Source organism: Centropristis striata, chromosome 13 (assembly GCF_030273125.1).
Source record: "Centropristis striata isolate RG_2023a ecotype Rhode Island chromosome 13, C.striata_1.0, whole genome shotgun sequence".
Taxonomy (NCBI): Eukaryota; Metazoa; Chordata; class Actinopteri; order Perciformes; family Serranidae; genus Centropristis; species Centropristis striata.
In genome coordinates, this window is record NC_081529.1 from 7,104,337 (window position 1) to 7,131,487 (window position 27,151).

The 27,151-nt window shown below is 38.3% G+C and overlaps 3 protein-coding genes across 3 annotated transcripts; 1 reads left to right on the forward strand and 2 right to left on the reverse strand.

The window, feature by feature from the left end:
- Window positions 1-1,149: 1,149 nt before the first annotated feature.
- Window positions 1,150-9,076, reverse strand: pdap1b (pdgfa associated protein 1b). Its single transcript, XM_059348997.1, has 6 exons — window positions 8,679-9,076; window positions 8,299-8,390; window positions 5,428-5,532; window positions 5,186-5,307; window positions 3,251-3,402; window positions 1,150-1,632 (listed from the first exon to the last, which is right to left on the reverse strand). The coding sequence occupies exons 1-6, from the start codon at window positions 8,689-8,691 to the stop codon at window positions 1,577-1,579; spliced, it is 540 nt and encodes a 179-aa protein (XP_059204980.1). The 5' UTR covers window positions 8,692-9,076; the 3' UTR covers window positions 1,150-1,576.
- Window positions 9,077-9,226: 150 nt separating this feature from the next.
- bud31 (BUD31 homolog) lies at window positions 9,227-13,189 on the forward strand. Its single transcript, XM_059348998.1, has 4 exons — window positions 9,227-9,411; window positions 11,109-11,231; window positions 11,656-11,822; window positions 12,632-13,189. The coding sequence occupies exons 1-4, from the start codon at window positions 9,318-9,320 to the stop codon at window positions 12,680-12,682; spliced, it is 435 nt and encodes a 144-aa protein (XP_059204981.1). The 5' UTR covers window positions 9,227-9,317; the 3' UTR covers window positions 12,683-13,189.
- Window positions 13,190-14,805: 1,616 nt separating this feature from the next.
- Window positions 14,806-26,772, reverse strand: smcr8a (Smith-Magenis syndrome chromosome region, candidate 8a). Its single transcript, XM_059348716.1, has 3 exons — window positions 25,615-26,772; window positions 23,023-24,777; window positions 14,806-18,768 (listed from the first exon to the last, which is right to left on the reverse strand). Exons 1-3 carry the CDS (start codon window positions 26,214-26,216, stop codon window positions 18,309-18,311), a joined length of 2,817 nt encoding a protein of 938 aa, XP_059204699.1. The 5' UTR covers window positions 26,217-26,772; the 3' UTR covers window positions 14,806-18,308.
- Window positions 26,773-27,151: the final 379 nt, after the last annotated feature.

Below are 27,151 nucleotides of genomic sequence, written 5' to 3' on the forward strand. Positions count from 1 at the left end.
GATTTGCACACTATTCATTATGTCCAATTCCTGCAAGCCTCAATATATTAAAACCTGCAAGTGGAAAAATTATGAAAGATAGTTCTATTTTACAGTTATGTTGACAATAATCTTTAAAAAAGTTAAAGGATATATAAGTATATGTAACCATTATGTGAGCAGTGGTAGAATGTACTAAGTATATTTACTCAAGCACAAATTTGATCTTCTTGAGTTTTTTCATGTGATGGCAATTTCTACTTTTACTGCACTACATTTCAGAGGTGAGTATTTTCCTACATTACATTTCTTTTTTAAATAAGGTACTTTGCGTACAGACAGACTGACAACCTGACTTAATAAAAACGAATCGGTGTTATGTGATAACATGAAAGGTAATCCAATTTAATATGAAGCATTTCACATTATAACAAGATAATAATATAATTATTTATTTCTTGTTTTCTTTTTTTTTTCACTTTTACTATGCCAGGCTCAAATGTCTGTATTTTGTGCACTATTATTGGTGATATGTTTTCTGTTCTCTCTGTCGCTTCTGCTTTGCAAGAAAAAGTTTAATAAAAACATGTTTGAAAAAAAAGATAATAATATATTGTTATGTTATAATGTCATACGTTTGTATGTCTTAACGTGAAAATACCTTATCATAACATGAAAAATGTTTTGTTATGACCAACATTTCACGTTATAATAGGTCACTGATCTATTTTTCTTTTTATGGTGTGGTAGCACTATGCAATTCAATTTTTAAACAAACAAAAAAAAGAGCAGAATGATGTAATTCTTAGAAGCTAGCTTCATGTACCACTTGATAAACTTATCATCTTCATAAAAATCCTCTTTAACAGTCCAAAATTATTTTATTTTTCTTTATCATATCAGCTGTTGATGGCCTGATTATCTGATGATCTACGATTTTATTTATTTATTTAACTGATTTAGCTGTTCAGTTATATTATTTGCACACTGTCTCCCCCTAAATGCTGCTGCAAAGCCTCGTCTGCACCGTCAGATTCTACTGGTCTAAAATAAACACCAGCTCTAGTCCTCGTCTCATTCTGACATCAGCTGATCCAACATGGACTCTTGCTCCTGAGGCTGGTAAAGCCTGCTTCAAACCAGTCGGGACAGAGAAATGAAGCAAATAAAGAAAAGAACACATTTTTACTGGTTTCATCATATTAATCTGAAATATCTTCATGAGTCAGTTATATACAATAAATGTAAGAACCCCCGAAAAACATAGTGGCAAAGCTCAGTTAGCAAAGTCGTAATTGTACAATGACAAGTACACCATCACTGATATCATGTTAGAAGGTTCATTCCATGTGAAGACAGATGTGTTCGCAAGTGTAGCTTAACTTCCTGGAGGGATCAACAAGGCCATTATTAATCCATGCCAAAATATACACACCTCTTCTCCACAGGTGTCTCTGCAACCATTTTCCAAATGGTCATATGTTACAGTAACGTCACAAGCATCTTTCTTTAAAAATAGTCATATATATATATATATATATATATATATTGCGCCAGTCCATGAGCATGTAAAAACGCCTCTGATAAATACTCTGCATCATTTCATTGAGAGGGAGTTTATTCCTCTCGCCGCTGCTGCTGCTGCGTCTTTCGCTGTAAGCAGAAAAATAAAAGACAGACACAATTAGCTTGACATACTGCATTGACATGTGCAGTATACATGGAGGCTGTGGCTGCTATTTGAGGGTATTGTACAAAAAGACTGAGGCAGAAGCTGCAAGACCGAGAGAAAGAGTCGGCATCCTCACCAGCTGATGACCCATTTAGAAGACATGGAAATAAAGAAACAGCACTGTTCTTGTATTGCAGTTGAGTTAGTTAGTTAGTTAGTTCTGCTTCTTTAAGTATGATAATGAGGCAATATCACACTAAAAGGGAGTGCTGCTATACTGTATATCATCACTGCTGGGATTCAGTTCTAGGTAATAATCTGTCAAAAATAATAACATCTGTGATAATTGGAGCCCGACTGATATGGGATTTTTAGTAACGATGCTGATACTGATTTTAGAGGGGAAAAATTCATCCATAACTGATCTGGTCGCCAATATAGTAATATTTTTGGAACAAAAGCGGACCTTTTTTATGCAGATTGTGCACCATTTTTCACCACTCAAAGATACCCATAGAGCTACTTTCTCAAACATAAAACTTTAATAAATAATATTTAACATTATAGTACATTACAAACAATGCATTACATTGTCAGCCAATTCTATAAATGATAACGGTGAAAAAAAAACCCAATAAATAGGAATCAAATAAATAGTTAAATAAAGATCATTAATGTTCAGTTTCAGTCAATGCTGACTATTTAAAAAAAAAGGATAGCTAACATCAATTCTAAATCACGGCAAGCAACCTTTTTCTGCATTATATATTGTGTAAAAAAAGTTTTTATAACGGCACATATCAGACAGCATATACACTGATATGCCTTTAATAGGCCAATATCAGCCGATAATATCTGTCAACTGATATATCTGTCGGGCTCTAGTTACAATAATACAAATAAACGCTTTAAAAGTGGAAAATAATATTAATATATAATTTTGCGGCATCTTTCGTGGACATTTTAATGGAAAAAAATCTGTGTCATTGGATTTTATTTTTTTATTGGATACTTATGCATTGAAATTATGTATCTGAATATTTTTCAGCTTTAAAAATTTTTGAATCTAGAATCGATTGCTCTTCCTTGGGTCCCCGGATATTAACACTGAATTTTTTGCTGTTTAATTTTTTTGCTGTTTAATTTTTTTACATTGAAAGACGTCAGATACATAATTTCAATGCTAGAAATTCAGGGCTTTTTCATTTCAAAATCCGATGACACAGATTTACTCCCATACATTTTTGTCCTCTGAAGACAACAGAGGGACTTTTTTAAAGGGATGAACAGGGGTTAGGAACTAACTTTTGTAACAGATGGATACTGAATTTTTTAAACGAGCACACAGCCAGGTTCCAGCTTTTAAAAATGACTCCTCATGCTGCTCTGAGCATCATTTTGCTGACAAGAACGCCAAAATCCCCAAAACACTACAAGAAAACATGTTAGTCCATGATGAGCTGCACAACAACAGTGATGTTTAATGGCCACATCAGGTCACAAATTGTGTTTTCTTGGCTCAGAGCACTTAACATTTAAACACTGCATTATGTAATCACAGCTATATATGATAATAACCTTGTTAAGGGTTTTGCTCACCTTTTTTCTCTTCTTCTTTCTTTTTTGCCGCATCTTCTCTCTGTTTCTTGATAATGGCGAGACGAGCGAGGTCGGCCTTGGCCTGGTCCGTCTTTCCTGCCAAGTGCATCTTCATGTAGCGCTCCTTCGCTTTCTGCTTCTCAATCTCCTCTCTGTGCCACAGAGTGTGTGTGTGTGTGTGTGTGTGTGTGTGTGTGTGTGTGTGTGTGTGTGTCAATGAGGGGAAAGTAACATAAGGAAAGTCATTATTAAACAACGAAAACAAAACCAACACATCAGCCTTTTATTGTCAACAAGAGCCCGAAAGATATGTCAGTTGACAGATATTATCGACTGATATTGGCCAAAAGGATATCGGTATGAGTGTATATGCTGTCTGATATCTGCCATTATGAAAACTTTTTTTACACAATATATAATGCAGAAAATGTGGCTTTGCGTGATGTATAAATGGTGTTAACTATTTTTTTTTTTAAATAGTCAGCAATTGAGTGAAAATAAATGGTAATAATGTTTATTAATGAAAGTGTCCAGGAAGGACAATAGACAATGGATATTTTCTGTTTTGCACTATTTTCCTGGTCATCTTTGCAAATGTTTGATTTATCTACACATTATTTTATTTAATTTCCTGCAAATGTTTAATTTCACAGTAATGTCCAATTTCTCTGCAAATGTTTAAATATTTTAGCAAAGGTTTTTAATGTAAATTCAGATTTATCATAGGTTTATTATTTATAGGTTAAGTTTAATTTTCATTTTTCATGTATAGTGTCTGTTCAATGTATGTTTGAATGCTGCTACTGGATGCTTGAATTTCCTGCGGTATAAATAAATGATCTATCTATCTCTATCTCTATCTATTTAGCTATTTATTTTATTCCTATTTTTTATCTATTTTCTCAGTTATCATTTATAGAATTGGCTGACAATGAAATACATTGTTTCTATAATGTATAATGATGTATAACAATTGTAAATATTATTTAATAAAGTTTCATGTTTGAGAAAGTAGCTCTCTGGGTGCATTTGCAGAGTGGTGAAAAATTTGTGCACAGTCCACAGTAAAAAGGGTCTATTTTCATTCCAGCTCAAACAATGACTATATCGGCCACTATATCGGTTATCAGTGAATTTTCCTCCTATACAATCAGTATTAGCAGCGGTCTCAAAAATCCCATATCGGTCGAGCTCTAGTGTTATTGTCCATTTACAGCACAGTAAAGCTCAGGATCAGAGCTTCATATTGCTCCAAACTACTGTCACCACATGTAACTTCTATTGTTAAGTGTTTTTACTATATACTGCTTGTTAAAAATGAAGTTCTGGGACTGCCCGAAAGTACAAACATTTTGGAAAAATGTCAAAGAAGAACTGGAAAAAATTTTGGCAGTAGAACTTCCAATGGACTCTTTGTTATTTTTATTAGATGTGTTTCCTGACCACCTGTTTACCACAGAACAATGTTATATATTACACATTTTGTTGATGATTGCAAGAAAAATTATTACTATAAATTGGATGAAGAAAGACCCCCCCATGATCATTCAGTGGTTACACAAAGTAAAACATGTCTACATGATGGAATATATGACTGCCTAATTACAGCTAAAAGTACCTGTTTTTATGAGAAGGTGGGCCCCAGTTACATACTATATTGCTTAAGACTCTTATACACTATTATTATCTAAATTAGCCCTTTTTATTTATTTATTTATTATTATTTATTTTTTTTTGGAATACAGAACCAGATAAAATATGTGTAATACCCTTTACAGTGCCATTTGTGTGACAGATAAAACCCAATCTCAAGATGTTTTGATTTGTTTTCCTTGTGATGTTAATTGTCTGTAAATGTGCATAAAGGCAATAAAGTAAAAAAAAAAAAAATGAAGTTCTGTTTAGCACTGAAACGATATGACACCAAACACACACCTCTCTCTCCTTGATAACTGCTTGGGCTCGTCCAGCTCAATCTGCGTCACCTTCTTGGACTTCTGAGCCACTCTGTTGGGATTCTCGATTTCTATCAAGCCCTCCACACCTGCTCTCCTCCTCTGCAATCACATCACACCAGCTCATACAGTTTGAAGTAAATAACTCATTATTATACTTCATTAATGTGTATTTGGTAACAGAGCAAGAAAGTTATTTTTAAAAAATCACTGTGGATGTACGTCTGAATTTTCATCATCGCTGTCTTCTGATCCTGATCCTGGTAGCTTCTCCTCTCCCGTGTCATTATTAGCTGCACCTCCCGCCTCTTCTGCTTCCTGTTCCTGCTATAACACATAAATGAGCAGAAAACATACAGAAAAACCTGATCAAACCAAGGCATCAGGTCAAACACATGCACTTACAACAGGGACTACATACAAGACCTACAGGATGCAGGATTTTACTCCGTTCAAACTTTTGCATCAGCTCCTCTTCTCTGGCTTAGGATTTTTTGCAGTGTGGTTATATGAGGAACTTATCCATAGTCAGTGTATTACCTACAGTAGATGGCAGCCATTATGCCCCTAGTTTGAAGAAGTAGGCAGGAGTATGGAAGCTAAGCATGGTTGGGGACAGCAACTAAATTTATTTTTGGCCACCTAAAAAAATCTATATCAGTGTAAGTGTATGCTATATTTAGAAAAGTCCCCCCATTTTATTTTGCCATCAGCACTTTCTGATGTGGAACTGAAGCCATTATATTGATCTAAATGCTGTGCAACACCACCAGACTTCTTTGACAACATCAGTTATTTTACCTTACAGAAAACAATCAATATCAGTTTAAGTATACGCTATATTTAGCATATTTTGACTGCTTTAGCTTATCATCAGACAGCCCAGTTTAACTTTATTTTTTGGGGAAACTGAAGCTATTAAATTACAAAAACAGTAATTTTACCTTGCAGAACACAGAAGTCCCTGGTGTGCTGCTGTCTTGATTGGTTTGTTTGTGTTATTGCGCAACTTTGATGAATCAGAAATGAACCTTTTATGATGCCAAAGACACACAATAACAGAAAGTAACTAGAAAATTTCCTCTGGGGAAATTCCGAAATGGCCACGGGGGTTACTGCTGGTGTGTGTACACTATGATGAGATTATTCAGAGATTTCAAACTATGCCCTTTAACCTCCAAATGTGTGTGTGTGTGTGTGAAACGTGTATCTGGAGGAGTGTGTGTGTGTAGCGAAAATCGCATAAAGTTACTGTGTGTGTGTGTAATTAAAGTCACATAAAGTTACCTGTGTGTGTGTGTGTGTGTGTGTGCGCGTGTGTGTGTTTGAAGCATGTGTATGCATGTGTGAGGAGTGTGCGCACTTACGCGCATGTGTGTGTGTATGTATCTGTAACTGTAATCACATTAAAGATCAAAGGCAATCAGAGCAGAGCAATCAACAGAATTAACTGCCACCTGAATGTTCCGGAAGTTTAACAGCAGCTAGAGGTGGACAGACTGGAATTTCTGTCCTTGAACAGAAAGCATTTTTGGCAAAACCATAATACCTATCATTGATCCGACTTCACTTTGAGCGTCCTGAGTTCTTCCTGAACGCCTGTATATGTTTGTTTTTTTAAGAAAAATGAAAAAATAGCTTTGTTAGAGTGATCTAAAAAAAACCTGTTACAGCTCCCTTTTTCGGAAATCTTCCTGTTTTCTTAATATGGGAGCCAATGAGGCTGTTGGTGCGTGTTGGTGGCGCATCTGTGCATCCTACGCCCAAACTATAACTCTGACAGCTTTACCAGAGGATTGTGAGTGAGAAGACAAATTTCCCTATGTTTCTATGTATAAAAGTGGAATTTGCTGTCTATCTATCTGTCTATCTGTCTATCTATCTATCTATCTATCTATCTATCTATCTATCTATTCATCTATCTATAATTTTATCTACTTAATATCAGGGCTGCAACTAACGATTATTTTCATTATAGATTAATCTGTCGTTTTTTTAAACGATTAATTGATTAGTTGTTTGGTCAATAAAAACATCAATCAGTGTTTCCCAAACCACAAGATGACATCCTCAAATCTCTTGATTTGTCCACAAACCAAAGACATATTCAGTTTATTGTAATAAAGGAACAAAGAAACCAGAAATATTCACATTGAAGAAGCTGAAATCAGACAATTTGGACTTATTGTCTTTAAAAAAACTGCTCAAATTACTCGATTGTCAAAATAGTTGACGATTAATGTAATAATCGATTACTGTTCAATTAATCAAATAATTGTTGCAGCTCTACTTAATATACTGTTATGAGGTTTAATAAAAAAATATCAAATCACTTTAAATTGATCATGTTTTTATGTTAAATCTCGACCTGAAAAGTCACTAAAGCTGTCACCTAAATGTAGTGGAGTAAAAAGTACAGCATTTGCCTCTAAATGTAGTAAAGTAGAAGTATAGAATTACATAAAATGGAAATACTCAAGTAAGTTAGATGGGAATGAAACTGGGAGGTTTGTCATATGGAAGTGTATGTTTCCAAAACCCTGAGGAGAAATGAACAGTGGTGGAGAAAGAATTCATATCGCTTATGTAGTAAAAGTACTAATACCACACTGTGAAATTACTCCACTACAAGTTTAAGTCCTGCATTCAAATCTTACTGAAGTAAAAGTACAAAAGTATCAGCATCAAAATGTACTTAAAGTATCAAAAGTAAAAGTACCTGTTATACAGAATGGACCCACTTAGAATATTAAACATATTCTAAATATATTATTAAATTATTTGTATTGATGCATTCATGTAAGCGCTTTAATTTTGTTGACAGGGCTCATTTTAACTACTTAATATACTGTTATGAGCTTTAATTTTAAAAATATCTAATCACTTTTAGTGTATAATGTTTTCTATGATAAATCTCAACATGAAAAGTAACTAAAGCTGTCAGCTAAATGCAGTGGAGTAGAAGTATAAAGTTACATAAAATTGAAATACTTAAGTAAAGTACAAGAACCTCAAAATTGTACTTAAGTACAGTACTTGAGTAAATGTACTTAGTTACCTTCCACCACTGATTAGCATGTGCACTTCACTAACCTTTTTCCTCTCCTTCTCTGCCTTCATCTGAGCGTCTATTTCCTCAGGGCTTGTGTACGTCCGCACGCGACCCTTGTGGCCACCTTTCCTACCTGCAACAACAACAACAACAATGATGAAAAATGACATCACACACAGATTTGCATACACACCCATCCTGTGGTGGAGAGCAACGACCAGACAGGTGTCAACACAAACAAGAGTAGTTAATAAACACGCTGATAGATTACTTGTTTAATGTTAAAACACCAGCCAAAGCATAAGTGTGTAACTTAAGTTACATACTGGATTGTTGCCTGTTGTTAGGTGGCTAACAGTAGATTAACAGATGTACAAAACTGATGTCAACACAATAAAACAAGTTATAACACCATTCTTACCTCCTTTCGGCATTTTGTCTGACGAATCCTTCCTTAAAAACTCTCTAACAACTCAATGCTGACAGAAAACATAAGTGTCAAACAGCAGTGCGCGCTGACAGCTGGCTCAGTCGGGATGAGTACAGAAATACTCTGAGTAGTCCAAATATTTGCCTTTCGATAAGTCGTCACACAGGGAATTTTTCAAGTATTTAGTAAACATATTTGCTGTCATAAACTAAATAAGGTACATTTTAACACATAATGTTTAGTTAATTGACTAAATGGATAAAACACAAAAACTTAAAAATTGTTGTTTATCTTAAGGCAATTTGCTAGTATGCTAAAGTGATGCAATATGCCAGAAACGACAGAAAAACATCTACTTTGGCTTAATTTCAGGAAACATCTATATATTGTGCTAAATAAGTGTCAACATAAACTTAAATACTGTGTTAGCCTAAAAGAAGATTAAAAAAACTATTAAACGGCAATAAATGGTTTGTGTTTATTTGGGGTGGTGACGTCATTCAAAAGCCGAGAGTGTGAAATGGACCCCCGCGTGACGTCAAATTGTAGCGCCTGGCTGAGACGGAGTTCGCAAAAGCAAAACGAAAACACGGAGCGCTTTTGTTCTATTTTTGTAAAAAACAAAGGAAAATGCCCAAAGTAAAGAGGAGTCGGAAGCCTCCTCCAGACGGCTGGGAGCTCATTGAGCCCACTTTAGATGAGCTGGATCAGAAAATGAGAGAAGGTAAGCCGGGAAACGATGATTTCACCGAAGCTCCTCACAACACTTGGCCGTCAGGCTGCGACCACAGCACGTAGATAGTGTGGCGGAGTCATTTCAACCTTCAATACGCACTTTCTTTAAAGGTTGATAGATCAATATTTAGTTGTTGTTGTTTTTTTACAGCTGATTAATCCATGGGTGGTACTGATGACATTATGGAAATGACTTATTTAACATGAGTGAAGGAGAAGACGAGCTACTGGTGTTGATCAGGCAGTTGGTTAACATTATCGTCAATGTTTTCTATATACATATACACTACGGGCCAAATGTTTGGATGCAACTTAAATTTTCTGTTCCCAATGGCTTCTTTAAAAACCAGTCTGGATTCTTTGGATTTTTGGATGTGTTTATTACATGATCAGACTTTGCCTTTATTCAATTGAACCATTTTCCTCAATTTACCTTTAAGTATACATTGATGTTACCAGACCATTGCTGAATAAATGTTAAGAAAAGAAAAGAAGAGCTTAGATTAGGGTTGAGAAGATTTTGGAAGAGTCACAACTTCAGTGTAAAAGTAAAAAAGAAATCACAGTTTGCATTTTTCACTTTGGCTCTTTGGCTTTTAAGAGTTTGGATACAAAAATTCCAATAAATCTCAACTGTGTTCATATCTCTCAGACAAGGACATTAAGGAAAGAAGGATACACAAAGTCTAAGCAATAAAAACCCAAAGACCTGATAATTATAGTAAAAATGTGTTCTATTAAGTGACTCTTTATATAATAATCACGTTTATTTTGTTGCAAAGTACAGCAATGAAACTATGATCTTTTTTTGGACAAATTTGATCTTGCTTCCAAACTTTTGTCCTGTAGTGTACAAAATGTAAAGCTTTTATTGTGTATTTCTGTTGTTAAAATCTGAAACTTTGGATCTTATAATTACCTTGATTTGGTCTCTTCCAAGTAGTTTTAATTAAGGTCAGTTTAGTCTGAATGCTACTGTAAACAGCTGTAATTAACACACAAGTCAATATATAAAAAATATATTGATATATTTTTAAATGTGATATGGAATTGGACCATATCGCATATATCAATATAGTTCAACTTTTTTTTCTTTCTTTATATATAAATGCTGGGTTACTAGGGTTTGTCATATTTAGTTATTTTGTAATGTTCGTTATTCTTTTCTCATATAAATATATTTATTTCAGAAAAAGATTATTTGGCTAATTTTATTTAAGATACTTTTATTTAAATGTGCACTTTATGGAGCTTTGATTTAAAAAAAAAAAAAAGAAAAAAAAAGTACTCCTGTTATACAATATTTGTTCACTTAAATAAACAGTTTCAATAAAACTACTTGTGACATGTCATATTTGACTTTGACTGAACATTTGCTCTCACTTAAGATCTCACAAAGATAAAAAATATCGGGATATATATCGTATGTCGATATTCAGCCTAAATACATCGGGATATGACTTTTGGTCCATATCGCCCAGCCCTAGTCTGACCTGCACAGAGCACTACCCTGAACCCCATCCAACACCTCTGGGAAAGTACTCTTAATGAAACTGGAGGCTGTTATAGTAGAAAATCAGTGGCTTGTATCACTTATCACTATCCTTGATTACCAAAGCAGGTGCACCATCGACTTACATTTTCACCAACTAAAGATTACTTTCCTGATTTTCCTCTATGACCCAGCTGAAACAGAACCTCACGAGGGAAAGCGAAAGGTGGAGTCTCTCTGGCCAATCTTCAGGCTGCACCATCAGCGGAGTCGGTACATCTACGACCTCTTCTATAAAAGAAAAGCCATCAGCAGAGGTAGAGTTTTCCCTCTACATTTTGGAGTACTTGATGTCTAATGTTTCTTCTTTCATTTGATCTATCTTTGTCCTCCTTTGTCTATTTCAGCATTTGATATAAGCCGGCCTTACAATTCAGCATGACATATTTAGTATGTGTGGAAACGTGTTTGAATAACATTTTACCAGTACATTAGTTTGTACTTACCAATATTTTGTTACAAGTACATGTCATACTTTCTGAGGTAACAATTGCTTTAGAATTCAGCACTTTTAAGATTCTATTATTTAAGCTATTTGTCTAGCACATTTCCCCCTTTACAAGGTGGGTTTTCCTTTCTTTGTACTATTTTAGTGTTTGCACATGCAAGGTATATGAAACCTGTTATACTATTTGTAATAGATGCCAAACTAGTATTGTCTTCCTGTGTATTTTCTGACAGAGCTGTATGAGTACTGTATAAAGGAAGGTTATGCAGACAAGAACCTGATTGCCAAGTGGAAGAAGCAGGGCTACGAGAATCTGTGCTGCCTGCGTTGCATCCAAACCAGAGACACCAACTTTGGAACCAACTGCATCTGCAGAGTCCCCAAGAGCAAGCTGGAAGTTGTAAGTCAGAATTTCAGTGATTCTCACTTTGTCTATTTTAGTCATTTTGAAAAACAATCCATGGGAAAGCTTGTATTAGGCTGCTTGCCCCCTCTGCTTTATGTAATTGCTCATTATTGGTCTGTACAGACAAGAGTGCAGACAGTTGCCCACCTGAGATAAAGGGAACACAACGCTGTAACACTGCAAAGACTTCTCACTGCACCAGGGAGAATCTCTGATACTTTTATTAGTTGACCGAGGCCAGAAGGCTCGCCAGTCACTGTATCAGGAAACCCTTCAGGCCTTTTTAAAGTCAGGAATTTCAATAATAGTACATTTTTTGTTATTTTTCCCAGACTTATAGTCTGCAGCCATGCTAGTGCCACTGTGAGGCTGTGCTGTGAGCTAAATGCTACCGTCAGCATGCTAACTTTTACGATGACAACTTAACTGCAAAGATATGAACAGCTTATAAATGGTATAACATGCACTAAAAGTGAGTGTCTATTTTCAATTTATGCCTATTTTCCGGTTCATGCTTGTATTTTGCTTTTCTGCTAAAGGATGTTTACATGCGTTGATGTTCCAGAAACGCATTCTTTTTTTTTTAATTCTTTTTTTCTCATGAAAAAGTACATTTTTCATATGTCCCATTTTAAGGAGCAGGTTTTAGGATTTAGAAACAGGATTTGTCCTGAAGGAAAGAATATCCGTTATCCATTTAACCTTCCTGAATAGTGACATCATGGCACATAAAATGGACCTTGAATGTTTTTTTTTCTTGTGTGTCCTTGTAGTCTAAATCTGGCTGTTTTTATTCTCTGCAGGGAAGGATCATTGAATGCACCCACTGTGGATGCAGAGGATGCTCTGGCTAAGTGCAGTTTTTGGACATCAGTCTATTGTCCGTTGGGCAGCAGGGCTCACCCAGTCTCCATCTGTGCACTCTCAAAACCTCCGAGGAACTTCATCTTTATTTCAGTCACCTGCATCAGAAAAAAATCCCTGACATCTTAACCATCATCCTCAGTTGCCTTTACAGGGTCAGTATTTAATACTTTTGAACACAGAGGAGGAAAGAAGAACACACTGAGAGGGGCCATAATGTATGACTTGCATTTGTTTTTCTGTTGTTGTTTTTTAATTCCTAACTGAAGCCTTCAGCTCCAACAGCTCAAATAAGGAAGTTGAGGTTTGCCGTCTCTGGATCAGGCCTGTCATTCCAGCTAGTCATACCCACTGTGATGGTCATTTAAAATCTTAATGAGTTTCATTTAAAGAGGGCTGGGAGGGAAGTGATTTTTGTTTTTGAAATGTCATTGTTTTAAACATTACAAGTTTTTCTTCATTGTTTTTGTTATTTTAAATAAAACAATTCTGATTTACCTGTTCTCCTACTTTTTGTATTTCATAATGTACTAACTGGGCACTAAAATGTACTAACTGGGCACTAAAATGTATTTTTTTTAATATATATATATATATATAAAAACATGACATTAGTTCTATCACAATGTAAAAACAAAAAAAGTCAGTAGCCAAACTATGTTACAGCAGTATTTACATCATTAGGATGAGGCTTTATGTTCTCATTTGTGCACATGGGAGCGAGGTTGGAGCGAACCATAAAGTGGCTGTTTTGCTAACATGAAGTACAGGTGCATCTCAATACATTAGAGTATGATGGTAGAGTCCATTTCCAGTAGTTCAAGTCAAACAGCCCCAACCAACTATTGAGTCATATAGATGGACATACTTTTCAGAGGCCAACATTTCCTTATTAAACATACTTTTTAAAATTGGTTTGTTGTAATATTCAATGATTTCGAGACACTGAATTTCAGTTCTTCATCAAATGTAAGCCATAATCATAATTAAAAGAAATTAAATAAATTAAAACATGAAATGTTTCATTCTGTGTGTAATGGATCTATATAATGTGTTATTTCACCTTTTTGAATTTAATTACTGACAAACTTTCTATGATATTCTAATTTATTGAGATGCACCTGTGTATGAAAAATGTATCTTGGCCACCTTTAAAAAGGCCCATCTAAATCATTCTAATTCTTAAGTGCCAGCAAACCCTTTCCAATGGGAAACTAAAGCCTTTATCGAGACTCTCCAAAGTCACCAGACTCCTTTGACAAAAACGGTAATTTTACCTTGCAGAATACTGGGTATGCTGGTCTACCGTTGCTTCAATTGGTTAGTTATATTTGTGTGACTGTAACTTTCATTCAGATTCCCTTAAGACACACTAACACAAGAAACATCTCGCCAATTGAGACAAGGGTGGATCATCAAAAAGCGTATTCTGCAAGATAAAATAGCTGTTTATCAATGGAATCTGGAGTCTCTGAAGGCAGCATAGAAAACAGCTTCAGTCCCCTTCCACAAATCTGAACTATCCCTTTAAGTACAATACTTGGATGTAAAGATGGAAATTAATTTCCACTACTGTCAGGTTGTAATAGTATAAGATCAGACTTCCTAATAAGGAATTGCAGATATCTTTTAATTTAAATTCCTCATCAGGCTGTTTCTTAAGCTACAGTGGTAGAGCACATCTGTTTGTGTTATAAGCTCCACGCACAGCCGCCCACTCACTCTGTCCCTGCAGAATTGGAAAGATTGTAAAGAGCGAGCATTGTTGCATTGCTTGTATCATTCATTTACTGCTACTTTCTTCTTCAGTCCTCCACCTTATTGCCTTCTGCTGTTCCAGCAGAGCAATTAGTTGTTTTCACAGATTAGCATTTATTATTCATGACACCTCAAATGCTCTCACATCCGTCATCGCGAAAGCAAGTCACACAGACAGGAGCCTGTTGGGAGTGTTTGGCGTTTAATGATGATCTGTAGGATGCAGCGGTCTGTTCTTCCACAGTGAGATTCACCACCATCACCCGACAGGCATCCACAAAAACATGAAATAGATTGAAATAATTTAATGGAATTAATGAATATTATAAACATTTACATAATAAAAGCGTCAAGACATTCACAACGTGCTTTATTAAAATCACTGGCAATGACGCCGTCTCACAGGGCGGATATGAGCACGACACCCCCTCGTGATGAGATACAAAAGGGGCATGATATGGCAACATAAGGACACTGAGTGACGAAATGTTAAGCACACTGTGGTATGGCTTATTCAGATTACATTCAACTTTTTGCATTAGAGGGACAAATCTAAATCTAAAATAAAAAAAAAGTTGCTGTAACATCTTGGCAGTAAAATGTGTTATTCAAAAAGTTAAAACATTAAAAAAAACATGAAATGTGGCAACAAAAAAAACATACTAAGCATGAAATTGAAATAATACATTAAGTGGAATTAAAAATGAGAGGTTGCTGTTAGTTAAAAGAATATGCCTTGAAGGGATAGTTGTGATTATTTTGTAGGATTGTATTGTACGCTTCCAGTTCCAGCAGGCAGGAGTAGCAACATGGAAGCAGTGTGCTGCTATGGTAGTATAGTAGTACAGTATTTTCACCACTTTACTCCGCTGACAGACCGCCTTGTTTAAGGTGACAAGAGGGGTACTGAAGCCAATATATGTTCTCTTCAAGGCCACCAGACTCCTTTAACAAAAACAGCAATTTTACCTCACAGAACACAGGAGTTGCTGATCTACCGCCGTCTCAATTGTTTAGTTTGTTTGTGTTATTGTGCAACTTTGGTTAATCCAAATTAACCTTAAAAAGAAGAAAGTCACACAAACACAAACCAATCAAGGCAGCAGCAGACCAGCATATCCAGTGTTCTGTGACATAAAATTGCTGTTTTTGTCAATGGAGTCTGGTGGCTTTGAGGAAAGCATAACAAGTCTTCAGTTTACCCTACATAAATATAAAGTGGTCTGTCTGATGGCAAGGTAAAGCAGTGAAAATATTCAAAATTTAGCATATAATTAAACTGATATTTTTCTTTTCAGTGGCTAACATGTTTTGTTGCTATCGCCATCTACTTAAGTAATACACTCACTGTAGATAAGTACCGCATATTAGCCGAATGAAAAAAAATCAGAACTATCCCTTTAAAATCAAAACGTGTCTTGTTCACAGCAGGAATGACAGCAACCGTGATCCCAATTGTTTAACCTTTCACATTAAAACTCTGACCATGCAGTCACAAATACAGTTACCATTCTAGATACAGAATTACAGCTCCATTACAAACGCAACAGAATTAGGAATGAAATACTATCGAGGACGCTCCTTCAGTGTCGTTTCACTGGCCAATGAGACAGAAAAGAAAAACTTTCAGACTTCCTCCAGCATCCTGCAAAGAGTAAATCTGGGCGTACCGAGCATGATGGTCATGATCATTTTGTCATAAAGCAATAAATACAGAACACATGTTCATATCACAGATCCAGCGAGGGTTGTTCATAACAAAATAAATAATAGGCAACTGTCCTAATTCAAGTGTCAAGCTTTGAGTTTTGCTTTTGATGGCACAGGGAAAGTATTTTTCCCCGTAATAAAATCTATACAAGCACAACATCATCACTGTCTCAGCAACATCTCCTCAAACTGTTCAGCATCTTCTTCAACCGAATACAACAAAACAGAAATACTATCAATACGGTGATTCACCCTGGCACAAGACAGTCTCATGCTGACACCACAACACTCTCACACAACTTTAAGACAACAGTGAAATTCAATACATTTAGGTTAAGTAGCTTTAAAATGTTCCTGAACATGTGAGTAATATCCATGAAAATGCTGGCCAGCACTTTATAGTGACAGCTTCTGGCCGCCGCTGGCCCAACATGGGTGACTATGGTTTGTGATGATGTTACTTCTGGACATGCAATTATCAAGTGGGGCCGACTGCAAAATACACTTCCTCATGCAGCGCAAACCTGAAAGCTGGGAATGTTTTCTCCATGCTCTCAAAAGTCAAATCTACTCAGCTAAAATCCAACGAGGTGTCTCTATTTGGAACTAAATTGCTGCAGGAATGTATAAAGAAATATTAAAAAGGATTTTTTTGCCAGTAGAAGTTATGTGGAGAGGCATGTCACAAAACCAGCTGCAACAAGCCCGCCTGGTGATAATAAGGTGTCACGGACAGTTTAGGAGAGCCGTCTGATCTCCACAAGAACAGTATGCGAGTTTGTTGGAAAAACATGTTTATATATAGCTGAGATGATGTCATAGCTGACAAACTGCTCAGTGATTGGTGGGTAATTCAACCTCTTAGCGAGCTTGCTAACACTAACAACACATGCTGAACATGTTGGATTGAGTTTTATGCATGTGTCTGTGTGTGTGTGTCTGTGTGTGTGTGTGTGTGTGTGTGTGGAGAGGAGAGTTGGTGACTGACTTTAAAGGGACAGTTTCTCCCAAAATCCAAACTTTTTTCTCTTTCCTGTGGTGCTATTCATTCATCTAGTCTAACAGAACTAGATGACACTTCACTTGTGATGCTCAAAGCTTAAAAAATAACTGCATACATTTACATACACATTTTAAAAACTCAACAGAGATGTCCCTTTCCAAAAATTGGACTCTGTCTCTCAAAAAAAAAACACATTCCTTTTTGTGAGCAGTCTCATGCAGGACAGAAGCAATTCCAGTTTTTTTTTTGTTGAATCACAAAAATGATATCATAAATATTATACATACATTTTCCTTAACCTCTTATCTGCACTCGAGACATTGGGCGAGAGGTCTGGTACACCTGGACAGGCTGCAAGGTCACTATCGCTGGACAGACACATAGACCATACCATTACAGCTCAGATGATGTTTACATCTCACACTATCTTGACCATGAGTAGATGCACGCTTGCTTCTGTGCGATGTCTCCTGGGTGTAGTTCGGTAGAGAGAAAATAGTTCCTATGCTCACAACATGGTATGTGGATTATCTTGAGTAACTGGGTCATGATTTCTGGAGAGAGGCATTACTGTTAAATTTTTCAAATGTATTTTTTGCGCTCTGATCACCACAAGCTGAATGTCATCTAGTTCCATTATATCTGAGATGGTCAGACAGCTCTACGGCAGATATCTCCAACACTCGGCAACTTACACTAAAACGGTCTAAATTGATAAGTAGTACTATAGATAAGGGGGAAAATGTATCTTTGATTTTGGGGTAATGTGTCCTTTCAAATACCAGCGCAAGTAACATTTTTTCCCATGTAGCTGAAAAACACACAAATGACTTAAAGGATAATAAGTAGGACCGACCTTCGTTTGCTCTGTTATGTGTGTTTGTGAGTGTCTCTGGAGCAAATACAGGCAAAGTGAACCACTCACTGACATTCACACCTCACTCTGTCTCCTTTTTCCTGCACACAGAGGAAAGAGGAGGAGCAGAGAAAAAACAGCAAGGCAGAAAGAGATTACACAGATAAAACAATAACCAGTGCAGAGTTTGTCCTGAAACTAAAACTAGACCTTATTAAAAACGCTTTTAGTCCACAAAAAAACAAAGATATGCTAAAACATACGTGTGAATCCTCATCCCAGTATAATATCAGATTTTGTAAAAAACGCTGGTAGTGTAGTTAAAACTAAAACAAGTTGCTGCTGCGCTGCTCCCGGTGGCGGGCCGCAGGTACTGCTGAGTGATGAGCTGGCTGAGGTAGAGCAGTATCTGGCTGTCCTCCTCGCCCAGCCCCAGCTGCTCCTGCAGGAAGCAGCGGCGTCGGCCCTCCACCACCTCGGGCCCCTCGGTGGAGCTGACCGGTAGGTGGAGGTGGTGGGTGAAGGTGAAGAGGAAGGCCTTGGCTGCTAGTTGACAGAGGGTGCTCTGCAAGTGAAGGAAGTAGGTGGAGCCGCGGCGGATGTAGGTGCGGTGGTCGGCTATGTTGGCGAGGAGCTGGCCGCAGTACGGAGGACAGCGCAGGGTCTTCTGGTCGGCGTCCAGGATGGAGATGTAGCGGCTGTAGCGGGACAGTGAGTAAAGCATGCTGGAACCCACAGGGGACGCCACCCTGTGGAGGACACACAGACACACACTGGTGGTGTTAATTTGTAAAGGCAGCTTGGTAACACTTTGTAATAAGCGTTAGTTAACAGGTCATAACGCTCCTGTAAGTCCTCATGAGATGCTTATTAACATTATTATGTGTTAATGAGACCATGTAAGTGTTAGCAGCATTTTTAGATTATTAGACATTCATAGACAATTAAAAAAAAATTGTTATCAGTTTATAGATTGCTTAATTAAACCTTGAGACTCAAGGATCAAATCCCACTCCTGACACAACGTTTTTTATTTTATTTTTGTGTTAATTGTTAATACTTTTTATATTTCTACTTGTTTGTATTGTAAATTGTTAATACTTTATTCTATTTTTACTTGTTAGTTGCTTATATTTCTAGTTTATACTGTTGTTTACTATTTATTGTTTTTTTTTTGGGATCCACTTCGCTGCTGTAACACTTGAAATTTCCCCATTGTGGGACTAATAAAGGAAATCTTAATCTTAATCAAATGCCCCGTCTTCCCCCAAACATTCCTGTTGGACTAGTCAGGCTTCACTTGATAAAAACTTTTTTGTGTGCTTTAGTGGAGTTTGTGTTGCTGCTGATGCCAGTCATTTTTTGTGTGTTAAACCACTCAATTTCTAAGGTTATATTAGCTAGTGTTGCACACAGACGTCCTTTATATTTTCCCAGAATAGAACGTCCAACGACCTTCACATAGAAAGTCGGAGAAGTTCTTATTTTTTAAGTAACGTTACAATCCGTTAACATATTGCCAAAACAGTTATTAATACAAATAAATAGAAAACTACAAAAAATGCACATTATACCTTTAAAGTGTGTTTTTGTGCTTCACCCACTAATTTCTTATTCACGTTTAATCAACCTTGACCACATGTTAACTGTTAATAAGTGCATGGTGGCTTGTTCTTGTGGCTTCAAAAAGCATATTTAACAGGTAATAAACGCATAATAAAGTATGTATTAATAAAGCAACAAAACAAGCTAAGTAAAGGTTTATGATGATATAATAGGTAAGTTAGTTAATCTCAATAAATATGTTTATAAGAAACCACTAATGCTTTTATTAACAATCTTAAGAAGTCTATAAACTGTTAACAAGTTCCTTGCATTTGTGTTGAAATTAATATTTTTTTAAATGAGGGTAAACATATTCAGCACCATTGGGTTTTCACATGTAGAGGCACCTATATACAGTATGTGTGTATGTCCGATTCATCCTGCAGAAGCACCAAATGTTTTTGGTCCAGAATGCTGTGCGGCATTTTAAATTTTGTACATCAAATTAAAAGCTAATATATACACGTATACAGATTTGTCTGCACAGATGCTCGACAGGAAAAACGTAGAGGTGTAAAGACAAAGAAAATCTAAAGCTTGGTGCGTCAGAGTGGTGTCACGATTCAGTACATTTTGAATACAACTGTGTGCATCCACTGAATCAATATGATAAATACACCCAGAGCTGCTCTGATGTAAAATCCACACGTCACGATTCCCCCGGACCCCCTCACTCTCACCCCCACCCACTCAGTGCCTCCAACTGTCACACAAAGAAATGACATCAAGAGGTCTCCTCTAAATGTGAAATAGTGGAATACTTTGGGGGCCCACTCTTTCGTAAGAAAGATGAGTAGAAACAGAAAAACAAGTCCAAGGGCAGATGTGAGGCTGCAGGTTCAGCGGCTGAATGATTGGCTGCGTGAGTCATCGAGGACTGAGTCACACCAGATGAGTAACAGTATAGTAAGGTACTATACAAAGCATAAACGGAATACACATACTTATTTTCAAACTTCACAATGTTGGAGACTACCTCATGTACAAAGAGCATCAAGCAGAACATCATCATTATTTGTGCAACAGTGATGTTTTTTTAAAGGTGAGGCGCTACAGGCAATAACATTGTTTTTTTTCATGAACAATTTTTTAAGATTTTGGTCGTCTTCCTACAGATGAGTGGAACAAAAACATCCACACTGCACATTTAGGTGTTTATTTTACTACACTCTGTCTATTTGCATCTGTTCATTTCCAGTGGTGGAATGTAACTAAGTACATTTACTCAAGTACTGTACTTAAGTACAATTTTGAGGTACTTGTACTTTACTTGAGTATTTCCATTAATACTAACTACTTAACTTTATACTTCTACTCCACTACATTTAGAGGTAAATATTGTGATTTTTACTCCACTACATTTAGCTGACAGCTTTAGTTACTTTTCAGGTCGAGATTTATCATAAAAAACATTATGCACTAAAAGTGATTAGACATTTTTTTAAATTAAACCTCATAACAGTATATTAAGTAGTTAAAATGAGCCCTGTCTTTACAAAATAAAGCGCTTACATAAATGCATCAATACAAATAATGTAATAATATATTTAGAATATATAACACTATCTAAGTGGGTCCATTCTGCATAACAGGTACTTTTACTTTTGATACTTTAAGTACATTTTGATGCTGATACTTTTGTACTTTTACTTCAGTAAGATTTGAATGCAGGATTTAAACTTGTAGTGGAGTAATTTCACAGTGTGGTATTAGTACTTCTACAACATAAGGGATATGAATTCTTTCTCCACCACTGTTCATTTCTCCTCAGGGTTTTGGAAAGATTCACTTCCATATGACAAACCTCCCATTTTCATTCCCATCTATATTCTGAAGGTTTTTTTTTTGTTTTTGTTTTTTACAGAGGGGGTTGTTCATATATCATTCATAAGATTGCATTCCCATTATGGCTGTTGACAGTATTTTCTGATTCCCTCCCTATAATCTTGACTCTAATATATCATCAAACTGAAACTAAAATAATTTTGAACCCCTCGCTTCATCCAACGTTCAGATTTCTGTTCTGGATATATATGCAAATGAGAAACCTTCAATAAGGTAATGCGTGTTTAAATATAACATTTCACAAAACCTGTAATACAAGAAATAACTGAATTCATGTAAGTAATAAACTGGGGGGTTATTACGTTTCATGGTGATATCTATTAGTTTAAACTTTCCTATTCACTAAGTCAAGCTGTAGTCTCCACACTACTGAATTTAAGCCATAGGTCTACAGAACCTTTTCACATTTTATTCAAAAATAAAAAAATAAAGAGATGTCTCCAACCCTTCAAGAAGAAGAAGTCACTGACAATAAATTAATAAATGAGACAATAAATAACTATGTCATTATTAGACTTGTATATTATCATTTTACAATAAATTAAAGAATTGGCGTTCCACAAAAAAATATATGTATACATTTTATGTTTTTCAATCTACTTCACACATCATCCCCGTACACACAGGAGCTTTCTCCAAGACTGCAGCTGCATATTGTGGACCAGGTTGGATTTTCTCCTTTTCAAGTAGCCTACTTTGGTACGCAGGATAAATGGCCGAAGATATAGAACATATATATGTTTATGTATCTGTTGTTTTTTGTATGTTATATGTCTTGCTATTGGGTCTAGAGCCTGTAATAAAGTTTACATATATATATATGTAAGTGATGATAGAAACACTTTCTCTTAAGTTGTCCTCTGGTCAAAGGCAAAAGTTAGAAAATGCATATAAATCAGCCCACGAGCTTGTGGAAGCTGCCTCTTGCGGCGTTTATAATGTGCACCGCGAGCGCAGAAATAACCCTCGAGCAGCAAAGCTGCTTCTCCTGCTCAAAGGATTCAAATCTGCACGATGGTTAATATCTGTGCGTTTGAAATCACATGCATTGCTCGTGAGAGTTTTCCACATTTAAATGTCTTAAAACAACTTTTTTAGTTTTGTGTCAAGTTGTGTACTCACATAATGCCAAATGTTGCCAACCTTTTTTAAACCCTGAGAAATCTGTTATTTTAATCACTCCGTGTCCATAGCCTGTCAGTGGCCATTTGTTGTTGTCTGCCAGAAGCTTTCATAAATGGACTTTTTATACAGCTTTAAGCCCAATTTTTACTATTAACTCATTAGATCTTGGTTGTTATTAACTATATTTAGATTTCAGTCATCTGACATCTGGATCTTAAGTTATCAGAGAAACAAGCTGAGGAAAGGTTAGCAGCAGCTCAGCTCCAAGCCCTCTGCTGATGTTTTCAGGTGAAACTGCTTTATTCAGTGTCTTTTTACCAGCTTTGATCACCTGGTCAATTTATTTTGGCAAGAACAAGAACTCTCGGTAGAAAATGACATATACAATACAATAAAATGTTTTAAATATAAATTCAGATTGTAAATACCTTTGCAGTCCAATGAGTTTCCACCTCTGGAGGTCGGTAAGGGTGAAGGGGCAGGACAGCCAGGCCTGAACCCTCTCTCCACACTTCCCAGGACCAGGCACAAAGAGGGCCAGGGCAGCAACCAGTCGGCGGACTCTCCCCTCATCTGCCCCGAGCACCACCAGGGTCCTGCCGCTCAGCAGACACCACAGAGCTTGCATTGCAAATGGGTACTGTCGCACAAACCTCAAGGCTCCCTGTCCAGCCTTCTTCCTCTGACGCAGGGTCACCACTCCCCCGTAGCCGAGAGGGGAGGCGGCCCGATCAGACCCCGTAGAAGCACTCATGGTGCAGTCTGACCCATCCTCCACTGAGATACGGGAAACTGCATCTCCAAGGAGCCCCACGGGAAGCTCCAGTCCAGCTGCAGGGCTCTCGGAGCAGGGAGAACCCACTGTGTAGTCGTCCTGGAGTGGAAGCAGGGCTTGGGGCTCCTGATTGACCACCAGTGTTTGGCAGGGCAGCAGGTTGGAGCCAAGATGAGTCTCTGGGGTAGAAGCCTCATAAAGGAAACCCTCTTGGGCCATACAGCATGCTGTGTCTAAAGGAACCAAGTCAGACTCCATGTCACAAGCCCCATCAGTCAGTCCCTCACACTCATCCTCCCTGCTGGCCTCCAGCTCAGACACCACCTCTAGCAGGGACACGGGCGTCTCGTCCCCGTCGTCCTCCCCAGCTGTGGTCTCCATCTCTTCACTGCTGCTCTCCCTCTCCAGGTCAGTGTTGAGCTCAGGGTCAGGGGTCAAGTCAGAATCAGGATCAGGAGTTTCTGACTTCATGCTCACCAGGTTCTGTTGCCTCTCTGGGGGACCGACCCCGCTCTTATCGCTGCTAAAGCTTCCTTTGGTCTCCTCCGAGCTCTCCTGGGTCTCCAGAGTCGGGTCCGAGGGCGAGGACTCCAGATGGCTCTCCGTAGGACCAACTTCACTCTCATGAGTGTGGCTGGTCTCGGTGGCTGGGTCCAGAGGATCCGGAGGCTCCAGTGCATTTAGATCGAGAGGTTCTGGTGCGAGCACGATAGGTGGTGGATTTAGTGTATAGTTATCTACAGCATGGTTCACAGCACAGAATGGTCTTAGTGTTCTCCCTTCCTCCTCCTCATCATCACCGAGGTCCTCCTCAAACAGGAAGTTGGTCACTCTCTGTTTCCTGCGTAGTGCCTTGTCCAGGCGGCGTGTGTGCAGGTAACACAGATCCCCGCGGAAACTCCTCTCCGTGTCCTTCAGGAGCTCCACGGTGGCCTCGTAGAAAGTATCATCGCACAGCTCTTGCATCGTCTTCAGCCGCTTGTCGAAGCACTTTGCAGACTTTGCTTTGATCAGCTGTGGCGTGTAGGACGGCCTGCGTTTAACATCCTCCTCCTCGTCCGCTTCTTCTCCACCTCCTTCATCATCAGCCTGACCCTGCCCGTCCTCCCTCGTCTCCACTTGGTCAGTGTAACTGAAGGGCTTGGCAAGCTTGGCGTATTTTTCTAACAGCTGCTCACACTCACTCAAGCACTCTGTGATGCACTTCTGGCAGGTGACAGCGTGAGGATCTCGGCGCGGGCGGTGATGGTAGGAGCTGATCTGTCTCAGCAGGTCTCTGTGTTCGTAGATGCTCTTTTCTACATTTGCAAGCTCGTTGGCCTTCTCCACAGCATGAGCAGAGTACATGCTCTGAGGCCGAGCCTCTCTCTGCAGGCCCTCCTCCTTCTGCAGCACAGAGTGAGTGTACCTGAGGGGAAGGAAACACAGTTACTAATTCACATGTGACCATAGAGGAGTAACAGTCTGAAACAATGTGACTTTCTCAAGAGGAGAATCAGTGTAAATGAGAAACCACAATACAAGAAACACTGAAAATCTGCAACATGGGACATCAGGAACAGCAGGATTAGGGTTACTAATCATCTTTGCAGTGCTTGACTCCTCCTAACTCCTGGCTAATCCAAAAAAACTAAAAAAATGTGGTGTGTGTGAGCTGAGGAGGGCTGAATGCAACAACAAGCCACCTATGAAGGCAACTGCCTGTCACTCAAAGTGGCCATATCCTTAATTAAGCATCGCTTTAGGTGTCACGAAGGGACAATAGCAGAATTTTGGCGTTAACAGAAATATGAATATCTATTCAAACAATTTAATTGATTACTATGAAATTTGGTTCAGATATTCATCGCCCCTAGAGGATATGTCCTCATGACTTTTGGTGAGTATCAGACTTTCCTGCTGACATGAAGATCATACTTGGAGTTTTCAGCTAAATACCTCCATGAATTTTAGAGATCTACTGACTTTTCATTCAGCTCCATCATCACATTAAAGGGACATATTATGATCATTTTCAGATTCATGCTTATATTTGGAGTTTCGACTAGAACACGTTTATATGTTTTAATATTTAAAAACACAGTTTTTTTCTCATAATGTCTGGTAGAAGGACCCTGTTGGTCAACAGCAATTGTTTCTCCCAGGGCTTCCTAACTGATTAATCCAGCCATGTGATTAACATTTTTAAAGGATTACTCAGCTCATCCTTAACCTACATGACTCAACAAAAGATTTTAGCTCTTACTCCAGGTCTCGGAGCTTCCTCTGGAGTTCCTTGGCAAACGCTCTCCTGTTCCCAGCCTTCAGACACTCTGAGGCCTGAGAGAAGCGGAGGGACAGCTCCTGAAACTGCAGCATGATTTTCCTCTCGTCTGCAGAGACGTATGCCATGCAGAATGGTCGCACAAAGCCCCTGGCCTCCAAGTCGTAAAGCGTAAGGTGATGGACGTAGGCGAACGCCCCCTCCTTGGAGTCGCCCAGCACCACCCTGGAGTCCTCCACGAAGCTGAGCCTTGGGTAGCCACTGCCAGGTGGATGTCCCACAAAGGAGGCCTGGTAGTCCACTGACATGATGCGCAGGGAGAAGTAGTTGAGATCGAAGGTGCCGCAGACTTTGGGGTCCTCTGGAATGGTGAGGAGAGGCTGAGGGCCCACCTGCTCAGAGAACTCAGAGATGAGGATGAAGTCTTTGGTGAACTTGGCATAGGAGGTTTTGGCCCAGGGGTTGGAGTCAGCCAGCGGATGGAGAGGAACAGAGAACTCCTCGGGGAGAGCCCAAGGGTCGGGAGTCGTCTGCCCGTACTCATCCTCTTTAGTGAAAGCCACCAAATCAGGTGAGCCTATCATAGTGGTGTTGTTGAGCAAGGCATGAGAAACACAACACACAGTGCAGCACAGCAAACAGTCATATAGCAGCTGTCAGAGCACAGCGGTGCAGGGCAGCCACACTGATCATCCTGCTGTTTGTGAGGTTAAAACAGCTGGAGTCCAGAGATGGAGACGGTCCACACAGAAATCAAGCTGATTATATAAATTAAAAAGGGGTCCCAGAGCAGAGTGGGCCCAAAATCCAGCTGCGCCCCTGCAGAAGAGACTCAACACAATAAGAGCATCGATATTTGCCCGTTAAATAACAGCAGGCACCTCGACACAAATATAAATCAGTGTCTCTCTTAACAAAAGCAATTATCGTGCGCCAATCAGAGTGTCCGGGCTGACATCAGACCTTTCATGCTGTGCAGACAGAAAACATATAAAGCAGCATCAGAGACGCGTCTGTCTCCCTTCATCTCTTCATGCGTCGTCTCCAGCACGTTTCTGTGTCCTGGGTTACAGTGCGGGACGGAGGTGTACCAGAAACACCTTTAACAGACAGAAGCGCTGTTCACATCCAGAGACGGACGCCATGTTTACCCAGCTGGTTGTAGTCTTGTCAGGTGACCAGTCCACCTCCCCATCTGGAGGAATTCCACCCTAAAACAGGAATGTTAACATTGACCGCCTCTTGATGACTGACATCAAAGTGAAGGACTCTAACAAGAGAAAAAGAAAGTCACTCATTGTCAGTTTTCTAGATTAGAAGGACATCTGTCTGTATTTTAGCAGGGTCATTGACAGGATTTAGACGTACTGAAGCCAAGAGTCAGTCAGTTTATGCCACTGAGCATTTGCAGGTTTACTAAAAACAGCTTAAAAACTCAACAGTCTCCAGCTAAAAGAGGACATCAGAACATTATTTTTCCTATTTAGTAGCCTACTACATTGGGTCTAACAAATGATGA